Raw genomic sequence first — 18,066 nt, forward strand, 5'->3', positions numbered from 1 at the left:
CCTTTAGTGGTTTGCCTTGGTGTCGCAGGATCAGTCCAGGCCAGTCTTTATTGAGTGCTTTTATCAAGAACCGATGTTGAATTTTATCAAATACCCTCTCTGCAGTGATTGAAATCATCATATTGTTCTTCTCCTTTATTTTGTTTATGTCATGAATTACATCGTTTTTCTAATATTAGACTATCCTTGCATATCTGGTATGAGTTATCATTATTAATTATAGGTATGGTTTCTTGTTCAAATAAAGCTTTCCTGGTTATATAGTAACATTCTATGTCTCTCATTATGTCATAGTTTGATGTCTACTTTTTTCAGATTAGTGTTGCTACTCTTGCTTTCTTTTGACTGCCATTAGTTTGATATTTTTACCCCCATCCTTTAATTTTTAGTCTGTCTTTACATCTAGGTGTTTTTCTTGTAAGCAGCATATTAAAGACTAATGTTTCTTATCCATTCTGTTAGCCTTTTTCTCTTAAATGGTGAATTCGATCCATTTACATTGAATTTTTTTACTAAGTATGGTGTTATTGGTGTCATTTCTTATGTCTTTAATGGTGATATTGTTTTCAATTTTCATGATAATTTTTGTGTTATATTCCTTTCGCGTATAGTTACCCTTTCAGTACTTTCTTTGCTTTTTTAGTTTTTATCTTATTATTTAACTGGCTTATATGTTTTCCTCTTTTTTTTGTTTTGTTGATGTTTTAACTTTATCTTGGAGGATTTTTTTTCCTGTTTGTTTTTTTGCGTGGTTTTCTTTCCAAATTCAAAACTGTTTGTTGTCTTTTGTGAAAAATTCAATGTATTCTCCATTCAACTATTGCATACTCTCTTCCCTTTAGGTTTCCTCCTCCATCCCCACCTCCACTTCATTGTAGAGTTGTTGTCTGTGATTTCTTATTTTGATTTGTATAGTTCTGTTCCACTTTGTATATTACTTATGTAGGATATTTTTCTCTATAATTGTGTCCTTTCTTGGTCATTTTGTTTCTTTTTTCTTTTCTTTTCTTTTTCCCCCCATGAGTATTCAATGATCCATGTCTTTAATCACATTTGGTATGCTCTTAAGAAGCAACATAGCTCACACTTTCCTACTCGCATGCAATTTACAGGTAATTTCCCAGCAAGAGAAAGGTTAGCACAATACAAAAAAAAAAGAAAGATACTAAAAACATGTTACATGTCATAGCCTTTAGTAACAGGTATGGTATTGTACTAACCTATCTCATTTTATTTCTTGACTGCTGCTTGCAGAGCATTGATTGTGGATTCAAGCAAGATCAAATCCTTGACAATTTTAATCTTTTCTCCAATTTTCATGATGTTATCTATTGGTCTGTTGTGAGGATATTTGTTTTCTTTACACTGATTTGCAATCCATACTGAAGGCTTCAGTCCTTGATCTCCATTAGTATGGCCTTCAAATCTTCCTTGCTTTCAGCAAGCAAGGTTGGGTCGTCTGCATATATTAGGTTGTTAATAAGCCTTCTTCAAACAATGATGCCATGTTCTCCCTCATATAGCTCAGCTTCTTATATTCTCTGATCAGCATACAGATTGAATAGGTAATAATGAAAGGATACGCACATTTTCTGATTTTAAAACACCCAGTGTTTCCTTGTTCTCTTTGAATGAAATGACTGTCTCTTGATCCATGTACAGGTTTCACATAAGCACAATGAAGTGTGGTGGAATTCCTATTCTTCTTAATGCTACTCATAGTTTGCTATGACCCACACAGGCAGATGCCTTTGTATAGTTAACAAAACACAAGTAAACATCTTTCAGGTTGAAGTTGAAGAAAATTAAACAAGCCCATGCAAACCAACATTCAACCTTTAGTATATCCCACCTAAGTTTTTAGAACATCTCAAGAATAAATTTGCATCATTGAGCACTAATGACAGAGCACCTGAGGAGCTCTGGGACAACAGCAAGAGAATCATGTATGAAGAAAGCAGAAGTTTGATTAAAATACAGGAAAAAAGAAAAGATCAAAATAGATATCAGAAGAATATCTGAAACTTGCTCTTGATCATATAGCTAAAGCAAGTGGAAGAAATAATCTAAAGTTCTCTAACTTTAGAGAACTGAACAAAAATTATCACAGGGTAGATTGAAAAGAAAGTCAAATATTATAATGAAAGTTTTAAAAACCTGGAGTTTGAAAACCTAAAAGGAAGAACATACTCAGAATATATCAAGCTGAAATAATTGAGAAAATCAAAGCCCCAAATTGCAATATTTAAAGATTATATGGCCAGAATACTGAAGGACACAGGAAGCATCAGAAGGATGGAAGGAATACACAGAGTCACCGTACCAAAAATACCTGGTAGACATTCAATCTTTTCAAGAGGTAGCATATGGCCAGAACCAATGAAAGAAGAGACCCAAGCTACACTAAAGGCATTATCAGAAAAATAAAGCTTCTGTTATTGATAGAATACCAGCTGATAAAGCCCTGGAAACACTCACCTATGCCAAGAATCTAGAAGACAGCTGCTTGGCCAGCTGACTAGGAGAGATCCATATTTGCACCCATTCCAAAGATCAGAAGAGAATGCAGAAATTATCAAACAATATACTTAATATTATGTGCAAGTAAAGTCTAGCAACAGTGTCTAGCAGTACATTGATGGGGAACTGCCATAAATTCAAGCCAGATTCAAAAGAGAGTAGAATGAGGGATATCATTAATGACATCAGATGGATCTTGGTTCAAAGAGAATACCAAAAAAGGTTGGTAGAATTCTTCCATTCCTTCATCACTAGCTTTCGTGGTTGGTGCATAATTTGGAATAGTAGTTCTATTAACTAGACTTCCTTGTACATATATTATCCTATCGCAGACAGCATTATACTTCAAGATAAATCTCGAAATGTTCTTTCTGAGGGTGAATGGGATGCCTTTCCTCTTCACTTTGTCATTTCTGGCATACTAATCCACATGATTGTCTGGTTCCAAATGGCCAATACCGATCCATATCAGATCCCTTATGAGTTCCATTTCATTTTTAACAACTTTTAATTTTCCTAGATGCATACTTCAAATATTCCATGTTGTGATTATTAATGGATATTTTCAACTAGAGTATGTTTGTTTTTCTCTCTTTTTGAGTTGTGCCCCGTCCACAAAGATCTCCAAAGCTTTACTTCATCTATATCATATGGTTACCACTACTATGAGGAGTCTTCCCCACTCGTGTTTTGCCGCTGTCCATAAAGTTTTCAGTGGCTAATCCCTCAGAAGTGGACACACAGCTGATTCCCTCCTTGTGGCCTATTCTTAGCTTAAAAGCTCCACTGAAACCTGTTCACCTTACGTGGCCCTGCTGGTATTTAAGGTGCCAGTGACATAGCTTCCAGCAGCACAGCAACTCAAGTAACATGTTATGTCAAACTGATAGACATGGAATCAGATAGAAAGGTAGTTTTTTTTAACAGATAAAATAGAGTTGAAAATCAACAACAAAATACCAAAGCCATAACAGGAAAAATAATGACAAAGTGTATAAACAAACAGTTCACAAATGAATGACAATGGTTCTTAAATGCATGGAAAGCATCTCTTTTACTCATAATAAAAGCCAGAAAAGTCACAGCTACTCTGAGATAAGATGATATATTTCCTAAAATGTAGAACACTCTGTTGGTGAGTTTATAAGACTTTCATTTTATACACCTGTAATGATAGAAGGGCAGTAGCAACTTGGTATTATCTTCAAATTTCCCTTCCAGGAGTTTATCCCGTAAGTGTACTCGGGTATATGCAAACTTTTATATAGTTGTCCTTTGGTATCCACAGAGGGGATACCTTTTGGTGTGTGTGTGTGTGTGTGTGTGTGTGTGTAACAGTCACTGCCATCAAATCAATTCTAATTCATATAAAACTCCATCAGACAGAGTAGAATTACCCCTTTGGGTTTTTGAGGTTGTAAATATTTGCTACCAGGGCTCCTCCTTTACATAAAATGTGGTAGTATTTGCATATAATACGCATATCCTCTTATATACTTTAAATCATCTCTAGATTACTTATACCTAATGCAGTGCAAATAATAAGTAGCATTTACACTTGCTCTGAACCTTGGGTTGTTTTGACCACTTAATTGTTTCTTCTTCTTCTTCTTGAATATTTTCAAGCTGTGGTTTGTTGAATCCTCAGATGTGGAACTGGTAGAAATGCAGGGTGGTTAGATGTACAATGTTTTTCATTGTAGCATAGTTTGTAAGGATAGAGAGGCAACAGCCTAACATTTTTTAACTGAGAGCACACATTATGGACCACTCACAGACTGAATGCAATGCAAACTCCCACAGATGCAGGAAGATCCCCAAGACACTAAATCAGTTACCATCAGGATTCCAACTCATGGTGACTCTTCAGAGTACAAATGTGCTTAGCAGGATTTTCATGGTTGTGACCTCTTGGGAATTTATTGCCAGGATTTTTTCTGTGGTGTCTGGATGGATTCGAACTGTCACTCTTTCAGTTAGCAGCCAAGTGCTTACGCTAGTCTTATTTCCCTGAGAGAGCCTATGAAGCCAAATTAAAGCAGAACCAAGATACAGTCTGTTTCCATTTGCGCAAGGGAAAAGAAAGAGTATGTGTACCCATGCCTATGTTTGTAATGCAGAGTTTGTATTTGGGGTGCTGCAGAAAATGGAGGTTGCCTCCAGGTAGAGGAAGGGATAGCTGGCAGTAAGGGTGCAAAAAGACTCACTTTTACCAGGTTTTGTTCTGTGTTTGTGCCACCCCTCCAATTACCACTTAAACCATAGCACTGTGCCAGCCAAATGGCACCTATCTGTAGGCCTAGGCCATGATGCTGGAGTTATCAAAAAAAAAAAACCCTCCACGATTCAGTACCTGACTTCTTTCACTCTAACAAAAATGCAGCTCCACCACCTTGTCCACCCAGAGGGTCTTCCTAGCCTTGGCATTTCTGGATAAGTTCTGGGAATGACCCTGGTTTTTTCTGCATTGATGATAAAAGGTACCTACCCAGAAGGGCACAGGGCTAAAGACAAAAGTGGGAGGCCATTGGAACCCCATGAGGGCATCATCTTGACCGTACGGATCCAACCCCTGTGTTAACTTCTGTCCTTTAGGCACGCCCCAAAGGAGAGGGCCTAACCCCATACCAGGGGAAAAAACGCTGCTTTGGAGAATACAAGTGTCCCAAATGCAAGAGGAAATGGATGAGTGGGAACTCATGGGCCAACATGGGGCAGGAGTGCATCAAATGCCATATCAACGTGTACCCACACAAGCAGGTAAGCTGGGTGGAACCTGGGCCTGAACATGGTGAGACTTAGACAAGGGGTATAGGCTGGGGACTGGGTTTGACAAAGGTTGAGCAGAAGAAGTACCCAGGGTGGAGAAGCTGTATAGGACATGTGGGGTGATCAGTCCTTAGATGACTTTCCCATCTCTGGGCCTCAGTTTGTCGCTTCATACAAGGAGAGTGAGACCACATCTCTTAATGTTGGCTCTTTCTTCATTTGTCTCATCTGAAATAGGAGAGGTGCCTGTCTCTCTGGGAAGGAGAGGAGAGTCAAGGGTAACTATACTTAGGTTCTGAGATGAAAGAGCCAAGGTGAATTTTAAAACAAATCCACTGGGTGTGTCATGTGAGCAGAGTTGAATATGAGGGCTGTAGGGTATGACAACATGCTGATTTGTTCTCTGTGGCATTCTTTTACCATCCACACAACCTGTGTGTGTGAGGAGCTGCTGGGCACCATGCACTGTGCCCAAAGCAGTGACAGGGAAAGTGTGGGCTGTGCCCTAATGGAGAAGATCTCCTTAAGATGAGCTGAGAGAAGAACACCACGTGATGTGGGCCTGGAGGAGGAGAGGAGTCCAACTAGCCCATACGTGAGGGATAGCCACGCGAAACAAGGGGGCAGCCTCTGAGGAAGTCATCTAGCCTTGAAGTGCTCAGGACCACTGCTCAATGGGGAAGCTTGGGAAAGGGGCAGGAGGAGAACAAGCAGAAAAGGCCATTATCGAGCATGGTGAGTGAGGAGAGTGGAGTGCAGGAATCGGGGAAGAGCATGAGTGATGGTGCACACGATGCTAACATGTCAGGAAGATGGGTGACCACGAAGAGTAAGGACCCTGCAGTTTTGACAACTAGGGTACTGTCCTCAAACTTATGGAATGTAATTTTCACCTAGAAGGCTCATTGAAAAGTAACAAAATTTGAGATGCACTGGAGTGGTCTCACTGGAGCCCTGGTGGTGCTGTAGGTTAAGCATTGGACTACTAATAGCAAGATCAGTAGTTTGAACCTATCAGCCACTCGTGGGAGAAAGAGAAGATTGGTCTTATAAAGATTACGGTATCAGAAACCTTGTAGAACAGTCCTACTCGGTTCTCTAGGATTGCAATGAGTCAGAATTGACACAAGGGCAGTGTTAAATCTGATGCAAGAAAGGACAGGCTTAAGGTATTTCCAGTATACAACTCCAACACTTGTCTGTCAGTTTGTTGTACTGTGATGCTGAAAGCTATGCCACCTGTATTTCAAAATGCCAGCAGGGTCACCCAAAGTGAAAACATTTCAGGAGAGCTTCCAGAGGCAGAACAAACTATGAGCAAGGAATAAGCTGTCCATGTGTGAGGAATTAGCCACTGAAAACCTTATGGACAGAATCAGAACCTTGCCACATACTGAAAACCGCATGAAAAGAAGCAGAACATTGTCAGACTAGTGCCAGAAGATGAAACCCCTCAGGTTGGAAGGCACTAAAAACATGACCGAGGAGTTGACCATAATGACATAGACGGAGTAAAGCCTATGGGAGTAAAGTCTACAAGACCTTCGTTTGCTGATGCGGCGCGACGCAAAATGAAAAGAAACAGCTGCAAATATCAACCAAAAATTGGAACTTGGAATGTATGAAGTATGAATCTAGGAAAATTAAAAGTTGTCCAAAATGAAATGGAATACATAAAAACTGTCATGCTAGACATTAGTGAACAGAGATGGAATGGTAGTGGCCATTTTTAATCAGAAAATCATATGGTTACTGTGCTGGGAATGTCACAATCAAGTGGAATGGCATTACACTCATCATCTAAATGGATATTTCAAAATCTATCTTGAAGGACAATGCTGTCTGTGATAAGAGTACATCTATCCACATTCAAAAAAATCCAATTAATAACAACTGTTAGTCACATTTATGCCCCAACCACCAAAGCTAGTGGTGAAATTAAAGATTCTATGTACCTTTTTGGTTTAAAGTTCATCAGACATGCACTTAAGATGCATTGATAATTATTGGCAGTTGGAATGTAAAAGCTGGAAACAAAGAGGAAGGAACAGTAGCTAGAAAACATGCGCTTGTGATAGAAACGATGCCAGAGATGGCATGATAGCAAGGCCAACAACCTGTTTATCGCAAATACCTTTTTAAAAACAAAAAAGGGGGAGTATACATGTGGACTTCTCTAGATGGAACACACAGAAATCAAATTGACAACGTCTGTGGGAAATCCCTACAGAGAAGCTCAATATCTGTAGCTAAACCCAGGGCAGGAACTGACTATGGAATAGATCATCAATTGCTGATATGTACATTCAGGTTGAAGCTAAACATAACAAAAACAAGTCCATGAGAGCCAAAGTATGACCTTGATTCTATCCCACCTGCATTTTGAGACCATCTCAAGAACAGATTTAATGCCTTAGACACTAATGGTAGAAGACCTGATGAACATCATTTATGAAGAAAGTAAAATGTCATTAAAAGACAGAAAAGAAAGAAAAAATCAGTGTGGATGTCAGAAGAGATTCTGAAATTCGCTTTTAATTGTAGAGTGACAAAGGCACTGAAAAGAAATAATGAAGTCAAAGAGCTGAACAGGACATTTCAGAAATGTCAAAAGACAGCTAAAGAAGGCATAGTAAAATAATATCATGAAATGTGCAAAGACCTAGAGTTAGAAAACCAAAAAGGAAAAGCACACTCAGCATATATTAAAATGAAAGAAGTAAAGAAAAACTTCAAGCCTTGAGTTTCAATATTGAAAGGTTCTATGGGCAAAACATTGAATGGTGCAGGAAGTATCAGAAGAAGATGTAAAGCATAGAGAGTTACTGCATCAAAAAGAACGACTCGACATACCATTGTTTCAGGAGGCAGCATATGAGCGAGAACCAAGAGTGCTGAAGGAAGAGGTTCACGCTGCACTGAAAGCACTGGCCAAAAATGCAGCATTAGGAATTGATGGAATATTCATTGAAATGTCTCAATAAGCTGATGAAGCACTGGAAGCACTTACTTGTTTATGCCAGGAAACTTGGAGGGCAGCTACTTTGTCAACTGATGGGAAGAGATCCACATTTGTATTCATCCCAAAGACAGGTGACGCGGATCCACAATCAATACTCCTGGAAGCAGCAGTCATGAGATTAAACGATGCCTTGCATTGAAAAAATCTGCTGCAAAAAACCTTTTTTTTGCACAAAACCTTTTTGTTGTAAAGCCAAAATGTTGCTTTGAGCATTAATTTTGCCTGATATATCCATGGTATTTTCAATTGCCTCTAACCCATCTGGAAGGGGGCATGTCAACAGAAATGTTGGAGATCAGGGTTTCCCCTCTATCTTTGCCTTGTTGGCTGAGTGACATGGACCCCAGGCTCCCCATCTATAAAAGAAAAAGTAAAATAAAAATAAATAAAAAAGAGTTCAGATTTCTATCAAACCTTCCTTAAGTGTCTGCTTAGTGCTGGGCACCATAGACAAGGAACCCTCACGGGGCCTAATTCTTGTGAAGAAAACAGAAAACCAAGTGATCAAATGTGATGAGTGCGGTGAGACAGTGAAAGAGGGCTGTGTGTTAGATCTAGTGAGATGATCTGAGAAAATGTCATTTGAGTAGGTATGAGATGTGTTCTTCAAAGCAGCTCTGAGGTGTGTGGAACTCAACTGGCCAGAGGAGCAGTGAGGAGGCTAGTGTGGCCCAGGTATGGAAAATGAGGGAAGCAAGGACAAAGAAAGGGTCAGCAAAGGTGTTGGAACCATTCAAGATCCCTCAAGCCAGAATTGGCACTCTATCTGCTATGAAACCCTCAGTTTCATAGGTGCTTCCACACTAGTACATGGTCTCCAGGATTGAACCCCGGAAATGAGGGCCCCAGTCACTTCTTGGATAGGACCTAATGCTTTAACCCCACCCACTCCAGCCTGAAGCACAGCTCCTGTGCCTCTGAGGGTTGAGTACCAAAGCCTGTGGCCCCCCAAAGACCACGCTTGAGTAGGGAATGGCTTCATGAATCTTGTAGTCTCTGTCCTGTGAAGATCTGCCTATGCATAGCCTCCACAAGGAAGCCTCCCATCTCCATACTCAGGACTAGAGTCCCCAGAGGGTCCCTCTGGAAGGACTTCATAAAACCATACTGCTTTGCTGTGTCCCTCTTCCAGTCAGCCTACCAATTTGAAGGCAATGTCATCAGCAAGGAGACACTGTCAAAGATGGCATTTGAACCAGATCACACAGAAGCCAGTGGCAAGGAAGCTCGACACCAGGTCCTCACCACTTAGCCCCTGCAGTCTCTTCTTGCTTATCCATCTTTTCTCCGTCAGGGATGTCACAACTGAAGGACTGTGAACTGAATGATGTCCCTCCCACCTCAGCACAGCAGTACTTCCCATCAGGAGCATTTGAAAAGCTGAGACGTAGTGCTTGAAGCCCCTCTCACAAGTCCTGCACAGTGATTGAAAACCAAAACCAAGCTCACTATCATAGAGTTGATTTCTACTCTACAAGGAGGGAGGTACCAAAAAAAAAAAGAAACACCAGATTTCCCCCCCAAAGCTATGTATTTAATTTTTTTTTAACAAAACAACCTTATCACCTTCAAAGTACTCTCCATTACACTTAATACACTTGTCAAATCTGCCATTCCATTCTTGAAAACATTTTTCAAACTCATCTTTTTGGATGGCTGGCAGCACCTCCCTTGTTTTTTTCTTCACCTCATCTATGTTGTCAAATTGCTGTCCTTTCATGTCCCTCTTCATTCACAGAAACAAAAATATGTCGTACAGAGCGAAGTCAGCTGAGTAAGGTGCGTGGGACAAGAGAGGCATGCTGTTTTTTGCTAAAAACTGACACACTGAGATGGTTGTGTGAGCTGGTGCGTTGTTGTGGTGGCAAAACCAATCCCCTGTCTGCCACAAATCAGGCCTTTTTTGTTCCACACTGTTCTGCAATCTTTACAGAACCTCTATTAAAGGTTGATTAACAGTCTGACCTGGAGGAACGAACTCCAAATGCACTATGTCCCTCACATCAAAAAAACAAAATCAAATGAGCATTGTCTTAATCATTTGATGAACTTTTGGGGAGCAAGGTGAAGATGGCATCTTCCACTGGCTTGATTGATGTTTGCTTTCGGTAAGAATAGCACCATGTCACATCACCAGTAACGACCTTAGGAAAAAAGTATGGGTCACTTCTGAGCTGTTCTTTCAAAGCTCACTCTGTTCTCACTGTGACCAGAGAGAACTTTCCCAGGCAATGCCACTGGGTGCACACCTCACAGCAAGTTTCCACTCAATGCTCTTTTGCCTGGTCAGTCAGAACCTGAGGCATAAATTTCTCAGCAACCCTCCTCATTCCCAAATCTTCTGTTAAAATTCGATGAACCAAGCTCCAAGAGAGTCCAGATAACTTCCCCATATCTTCAGTGGTCTGTCATCAGTTTTCAAACACAAGTGCATGAATTTTGTCAACATTTTAGTCCATTTGGGAAGTTAACGACATCCAGAAAGTGGTTTGTCATCAATTGACTTTTCACTTTTTTTTAAATGAAAAAACATTTGTACTCTTGAGTTTGTCCCATACCACTGTCCTTGTAAGCTGTGTTCAACATCACAACTGTTTCTGCGGCATTTTTCCAGAGCAGGAAACAAAATTTCACAGCTGCATTCTATTCTCTTAAATTGGCCTTCACAAAAAATGAAGTTCGAACAAAACTGCTTTTACAAAAATATTCACTGTGACTAGAGAGGACGTTCCCAGGTAATGCCACTGGGTGCACTACCTCAGAGCAAGTTGCTTGATGCTTGCCTAGCAGGAAATATTCATGCTATGAAAACTCCGCCTAGCAGAGCTTTTTTTCCGGTTTGGGGGGTGTTACCCCCTCTCTGGTGGGTTTCTGACACTGTAAATGTTTTATAAGAGTAGAAAGCTGTATGTCTCTCCTGCGGTTAGCAACCAATCACTTACCCCACTGTGCCACTAGGACTCCTTACACAGTGAGGAGAGGGGACTTATTTTCTCTGAACCCCTGAGCTCTCCCTGCTCACGTTCATCTGAGAGTCCTCAATTCCCCTGCTCTCCCCACAGCCACATCTGTTACCCATCAGACTACACATCTGTTACTCATCAGACTGCAGCTATGCCTCATCTACCAGCCTAGCCCTCCCCACCCCCCCATGAGAAGAAAACACTAATGGCTTTACCTCCTCTCTTGGGGAAAGGACCCTTAGCAGTCAATCCCAGCTACTCAGTGTTTTCCTTCCATAGAGGAGAGTCATCCCAACAGCTTTCGCTGGCTCCCTACCTGTTGACAGAACCCAGCAGGGTGAGGCTGAGCAGCCAGGCCTGGAGTCATGGAAAGAAAGGGCACTACCTGGGTCTCAGGAGGGATACAGTCCAGCATCTGAGGATAAGGATGAGCTGAGTGTGGGGTAGGGTCCTGGAGAGTGGGAATCGGTGACCAGAATACTACAGCAGGGTTTCCCCAGGGACTAATCTGTTTTCTACTCCTAGCTGGATTTAGAAGAGGGTGTGGAATAAGGACATCAGATAGATCTTGGCTCATAGCATAGAACACCAGAAAGATATTTACTTGTGTTGTGTTGGCAGTACAAAGACATTTGACTGTGTGGATCATAATAAAGTATGGATAGCACTGAGAAAAATCGGAATTTCAGAACAGTTAATTGTGCTTATATGGTACCTGTACATGGACCAAGAGGCAGTCATTAAAACAAGGAAATACTGAGTGGTTTAAAATCAGGAAAGGTGTGCATCAGGGTTGCATCCTTTCAACATTACCAGTCTGTATGCTTAGCAGCTAATACAAGAAGCTCTATATTAAGAAAGAACATGGCATTAGAATTGGAGGAAGGCTTATAAACAATCCACAACCTTGCTACTGAAAGTGAGGAGGACTTGAAGCACTTGAAACACTTGCTGATGAAGATCAAGGATTGCAACCTTCAGTATGGATTAAAACCGAATGTAAAGAAAACCAAAATGATCACAACTAGACCCAAGATAAGATCCTGTTTATCTGAAACAAGAATGATGTTTTCACAATTTCATCTTGCTTGGATCCAAAATTAATGAGCATGGTAGCAGCAGTCAAGAAATCAAATGATGTATTGCATTAGACAAATCTGCTACACAATACCACTTTAAAGCATTGAAGATCAATGATGTTACTTTGAGGACTAAGGTATGTGCGTCCGGCCCAAACCATGGCATTATCAGTTACCTCATGTGTATGTGGAAGTTGGACATTGAATAAGGAAGACTGGAGTAATTAATGAATTTGAGGCATAAAGCTGATAAAGAAGAGTCTTAGAAGACATACAGCCAGAATGCTCCTTGGAAGCAAGGATGGTAAGACTTTGTCTCACATACTTTGAACATGTTGTCAGGAGAGACCAGTCCTGGAAAAGGACATCATGCTTGTTAAACTGAGAAATGATCGAAGTTATTAAAGATTTCATCTTGCTTGATTTTATAATCAATGCTCATGGAAAGAGCAGTCAGGAAATCAAATGATGCATTGCATTAGGTAAATCTTCTGCATAAGGTATCTTTAAAGTGTTGAAGAGCAAGTGTGGGTAAAGTGGAGGGGCAGCGAAAAAGAAGAAGTCCGTTATAATGATAGATTGGCACAGTGGCTGCAACAATGGGCTGAAATATAACAACTGTGAGCATGGTGCCGGACCAGTCAGTGTTTCATTCTGCTGTGCTTAGGGCCACTGTGAGTTAGAACTGCCAACACCTGCCCTCCATCCCTAAATTTTCATCATAATAATACATGATATTAATATTGACCAACACCTCATGTGTATATGTGCCAGCCACTGTTCTAATCGTTTGGCCATTTTACAGAGAATATTGAGGCACAAAAAGATGAAGTGACTTGCCAAAGGTCATCGGGGATTATGACATATTGTTTTATGGTTTCAAAGTACTGTTTGCCAGTCTATACACCAACACACACACACACACACACACACAAATCTATCAAAAAGACCAGGCGCTAACTTCCCTTCGAGGTGACAGCAGAGTAAGTTGGGATTCTAGAAGATAAAGTTTGGGCCCATCCAGCAAGGGTGAGCCAGCCGACAAAGTTCTGTGTGGTTCCAGTGGCACAATGTCCTATGGAGATACTGCAGAGGGCACGTAGCAGAGGAGTGTCCATAGTAGACTCAGGACAAGCCAGAGTTGGCTCCTAAGGCTCCATCAGCCCCGACCTGCCTAGTTCTCTGTCAGTGCCTTTGTTGAAGGCTCAGAAGGCAAATGCTCGCTCAGGGAGAGAAGCAGCTGAGTGAATTCTCGGGGCAGAGCTGTGATTGTGAAGGGAGGTACTCCTTCTCCCAGAACAGGGGCTGGAGGCAGCATAAAAGGGAGGGTACTGTTGCCCCAGAACAGAAAGCCAGTGACCCAAAGTCAGGCGTGGAAAGACAATCTGAGATGAGCACTGGTCATAAGTTGAGTGAGCCCCAGGACAGGGCAGCCAGCAGGCTTGTCTGATGACCGTGCATGGTTGGAGCTGGAAGCAAGTACAGCAAGAAGCTCTCTAATAGGCCCCTTTAATGGCTTGGAGCCTCTGCTCCTCATCGATGCCGGGGATAGTACTATGCACCTCACAGGGAGGCTGTGAGGTTAGGCAGATGACAATGCTGTGCAATGTGGAAACCACAGAAGGTGACTCCACTCCTGGAGAGCAAGGGTGGCCATAGGAAGACAGAGCAGGGAGGGACTTGTATGTGGCAGGACAGAGGAGGCGGCGAGCTGGAGACCACGCTCTGTTTGGTCTGCAAGAGCAGAGACTTTAGGCCAGGTTTTGTGGGGCAGGCCTATGGGAACAGAGCAGAGAGTTTGTATGGACCTTGCATGGCTGGGACTGTAGGGTAAGAGTGCAGGGATGTAGGTCAGCTCAAAATCAGGAAGCTTTTCTTACCATCCAAGCAATAAATAGAGCCAGTGAACCCAATGGCAAGGAGCTCCCAGATCTTGTAGGAGCACTGAAACTCCAACTGGAGATGGTGAGGTGGGGTCGAGTGGAGTGAGGGAATAGTGTAGGTCCCCATAGTGGGGTCTGGGAGAGTGGTAAGATGACCTTCCTAGCCCTGGTGAGCCTTGGGATTCTGGCCTCAACTTTTAGTCATCCTCTAACAGCTGGTGTCTCTCTCTAATTAATCATCATCATCTTTAAGTGTCTACATGCTACTAATAGGAGCCCTGGTGGTGTAGCGGTTACATGTTGGGCTGCTAGCCTCAAGGTCAGCAGTTCCAAACCACCAACCACTCCTCAGGAGAAAGATGAGGCTTTCTACTCCCATAAAGAGTTACAGTCTTGGAAACTTCTGGGGCCGCTGTACCCTGTCCTATAGGGTCAATATGAGTCAGAATTGACTCAATGACAATGAGTTTCGGCGTCCTTTTAAATATGCTATTAATATCCCTGGGTGGTTGGTATAAGCAGCTAATACACTCAACTGAAAGGGTCCTTTCCAGATGGCATCAGAAGAAAAGCCTGGAAATCTACTTCTGAAAAATTAGCCAACGAAAAAGACATTGGAACATATGTATGGTTGCCTTGTGTTGCAATCAAGTAGGTGGTAATTGGCTATGTTACAGAAATGGAGGATCAGGACATGATGCGCCTTGCCAAGGTCAGACTCCCAGGTCTGATATAAAGCCCACTCTCTCCTCCTCCCAGTTGAATGGAGCCCAGGGATTTTCCTAGGCAGTGAGACAGAGAGGCTAGTCACATGGAATCCCTTTGAAATGAGGAAAAAGCATTTTCCTTGGTTTAGGCCGGTCGCACAGGAGTGTTCTCCCTGACCTGTGGTGGAGCCTTTAGGTCAGAGGTCCCCGTCCAACATCTAGAGCCTTCTTACGCTTCCACTTCCCAAACTTCATAACTGGACATGTGCCCTTTCTACTCTTCTACCACATGTTTCTTTCTCGTAGTTTACAGCAGGCCTTGGGGCCAGCACCAGCCCTCAGCTGTCTTCACTGGCTCCATATCAGCTTGTGGCTCCCACCACCCTGGCCTCCTCTCTTCAACTTTGACCAGCTGCCCTCAGGTTTTCCCAGCCCCGGTAGGGGACCCAGGGTTTGGACCCAGGGCTTTGGCTAGGGATGGAGGGAAGCAACCTCTCTGCTAGCCAACGAAGACACTTCTGCCAAGGAGAGAGACGTGCAAGTGAGGTGTGGGAGAGTTAGAGGAGAGAAAAAGAGAAGCATGTGGCGAGAGTGCTGTGAGAGGTGGTGGGAAGACCAAGAGAGAGACAGGAGGATTGGGACAGACCTCTTAGCCTCCATAAAATTTCCCGAGAGACAAAACTCTATGCTGATTGGGGGCAGGGTACATGTGCGTGAAAATAAGAAGTGAGCGGGAGAACTAGCTGTCTAACAGAGAAGGAGCTCCGGCGAGCCTAACAGCAGTCTGGAAGGTGCCTTGAACATCATCCCGATACGCTCCACATCGCCTCACTTCACAGACGGGGGAGGCTTCTTGAGGTCACACAGTGAGAAAGTGCCATGATGGAACTTGCAAGTCACCTCCCTGCTCTGTGCCTGTTTCCTTGTTGGAAAACCGTGATGTTCCATCCATGTACTCCCTCAACAAGCATGTAGGCACACCAGACCAGAACATGTGAGGGGCCCCCACGCGCTGCTGCGAACCTCCCGTGCAGCTCTGTGAGTATCCAGGGTAAGCATCCCATGTTACAGCCTGAGGCTGTGCCAGCAGAGGATGCAGTGAGGACACCCAGCCAGGGAAGAACCCTGGGCATTGACAGTCAGGAGATGTTGGTTTGGGTTAAGCTCTCCTGAAATGTGTGTCTTCTTTGCTTTGGGCCTAAGTTTCCTCCTCTGGAGAATACTTTTACCCCCTGTCCAGACTCTCTATCTGAGGCTTTTGTGAGCTTCAGGTAGTAGCTGCTCTGAGCCCTGGGAGTGGCAGAAGTGATGTGCAGTGGTTTCTACACTCAGGGCTCCTGCATGTGCAGCTTGGTAAAAGACTCGAGGCCTCCTCCACTGCCCTGGCCCCAGCGCTGTACTCCGGCAGGAGGCAGGAGAGTCTGGTTAGGGAGTGAAGGTACTTGGTGACTATATAACCCTAAGTTGAGTGTCTGTCTCAATCCTCCTGTCTCTCTCTTGTCTTCCCACCACCTCTCACACCGCTCTCACCACGTGATTCTCTTTTTCTCTCCTCTTCTCTCCAACTCTCCCCACACCTCGCTTGCAATCTCCCTTTGTTTCTCTTCTTGCTTCTCTGTGCATCTCTTCTAACTCTGTCTCTCTATGATGCTGGTCTCTCTGTTTCTATCTCTCCCATGCCTCCTTTCTACATCCTTTGGACCTTCTCTTCCCATCTGCTGCAGAGACCCCTGGAAAAGCCCGATGGCCTGGATGTGTCTGACCAGAGCAAGGAGCACCCACAGCACCTCTGCGAGAAATGCAAAGTCCTGGGCTACTACTGCCGCCGAGTGCAATGAGCCAGCCACAGTCTCCCTGCACCGTCCAGAGAAGACATCGCCTCCACTGAATTTCTCCATGTTGCTATGTGTCCTCATGTGTGGGGTTGTCCTCGCAGGCCTGCAGGTCTGAGCAGGGGGCCTCCTCCCTAGGAGTCTTGTCTCATTTGTGTTGACAAACAGTGTTACTGACATAACTGCCCCACCACCAACACAGAAGGCAGGGTCTCTGGGGCTCTTTACTGGGTGGCCTGGGGTCTGTGTGGAGGAAACACAAGTGAGAAGAGGTGAGTACACAGGACCCAAAGAAGCCCTTTGTGCTCCTGTAGGCTCTCTCTGACGAAGACACTCTTTGGGTTGAGCAGCCATGTATGGGCTCACTAAATGTACTGTGAACCCCAGTGCCTGAAGGGGACCATTTCCCCAGGACTGGCCAAGCAGTCTTTCCAGACCCAGAACCTTACAGTTTGCCCTGTGTGAAATGCCACTCTCAGAAAGCCTATTCAGGCAACCATGCTGAACTGACATCTGTTCAAGCAGCTACAGGAGGTGGACATCTCTGCTTCCTATTCCTGCTTACCCCCAAGCCTGGCCCCTTCTGACCTCACTGGCATTGCCCTTGTGCGCTGCAGGCTGACTCTGTGTACCTAGATAGGCCGAGGTCAGGAAGGAGAGGCACAGAACACTGGGCAATGTGCCTGGTGTGTCTGCTGTGTCTTGGGGTCCATCTGGCAGCAACTCACTCACCCATGGCCAGACACATTTCCCACGTGCTTGGGTTTCATCTGCCCATTCCCCTGCCCTTCCACCCACTCTAGGAATGCTTTCCTGATTGAGGGGGTAGGGCCTATTGTGGAAGCCCACTCTGCAGGGAGGACACAGACTTAGGGTTGAGTTCTGGGTCCTCCTGGGATGTGCTGTGCAACTTTGGGTGAGGATGTCCCTTTTCCAGGCCTCCGTTTCTCTATCAGTTCAATGAGCGAGTGACACTAGAGAACAAAGAGACCTGCTTTAGTTCTGATGTTTTAGGATTTAGGCCTGGTGCCTATTCCTAGGACAGAGAGCTTCTCTTGGCGTTTCACCAAGGATCTTAGGGCACCCTGAAGCCACAGAACCTCTCTCTGTAGACGGGGACAATGGATTCCTGCCTCCCATCGGAGCAGAAAGGTTTCATGACCTGTAACGCTTGTCAGGTGGACTGCTGTCCTGGCCGGCCAGTGAGACCGTGCTCTCCTCTCTCCCCAGGGAAATGCCTCATTTTCAGTGTCACCCATTTCCTTTCTCTTAGGGAGAGGGAGAGAAACCG

The 18,066-nt window shown here is 43.7% G+C and overlaps 1 protein-coding gene across 1 annotated transcript in view; it reads left to right on the forward strand.

The window, feature by feature from the left end:
- Positions 1 to 18,060, forward strand: part of ZCCHC24 (zinc finger CCHC-type containing 24) — an 89,228-nt gene extending 71,168 nt beyond the window's left edge. Inside the window, exons 2-3 of the mRNA XM_004715307.2 lie at positions 5,116 to 5,280; positions 16,668 to 18,060. Of these exons, the coding sequence (XP_004715364.1) occupies positions 5,116 to 5,280; positions 16,668 to 16,781 (279 nt within the window). The 3' untranslated portion in view covers positions 16,782 to 18,060. The remainder of the gene's footprint in view (positions 1 to 5,115; positions 5,281 to 16,667) is intronic.
- Positions 18,061 to 18,066: the final 6 nt, after the last annotated feature.

The sequence above is a fragment of the Echinops telfairi genome, unplaced genomic scaffold (assembly GCF_000313985.2).
Source record: "Echinops telfairi isolate 266 unplaced genomic scaffold, ASM31398v2 ScPeMD7_7462;HRSCAF=8500, whole genome shotgun sequence".
NCBI classification, from domain to species: domain Eukaryota; kingdom Metazoa; phylum Chordata; class Mammalia; order Afrosoricida; family Tenrecidae; genus Echinops; species Echinops telfairi.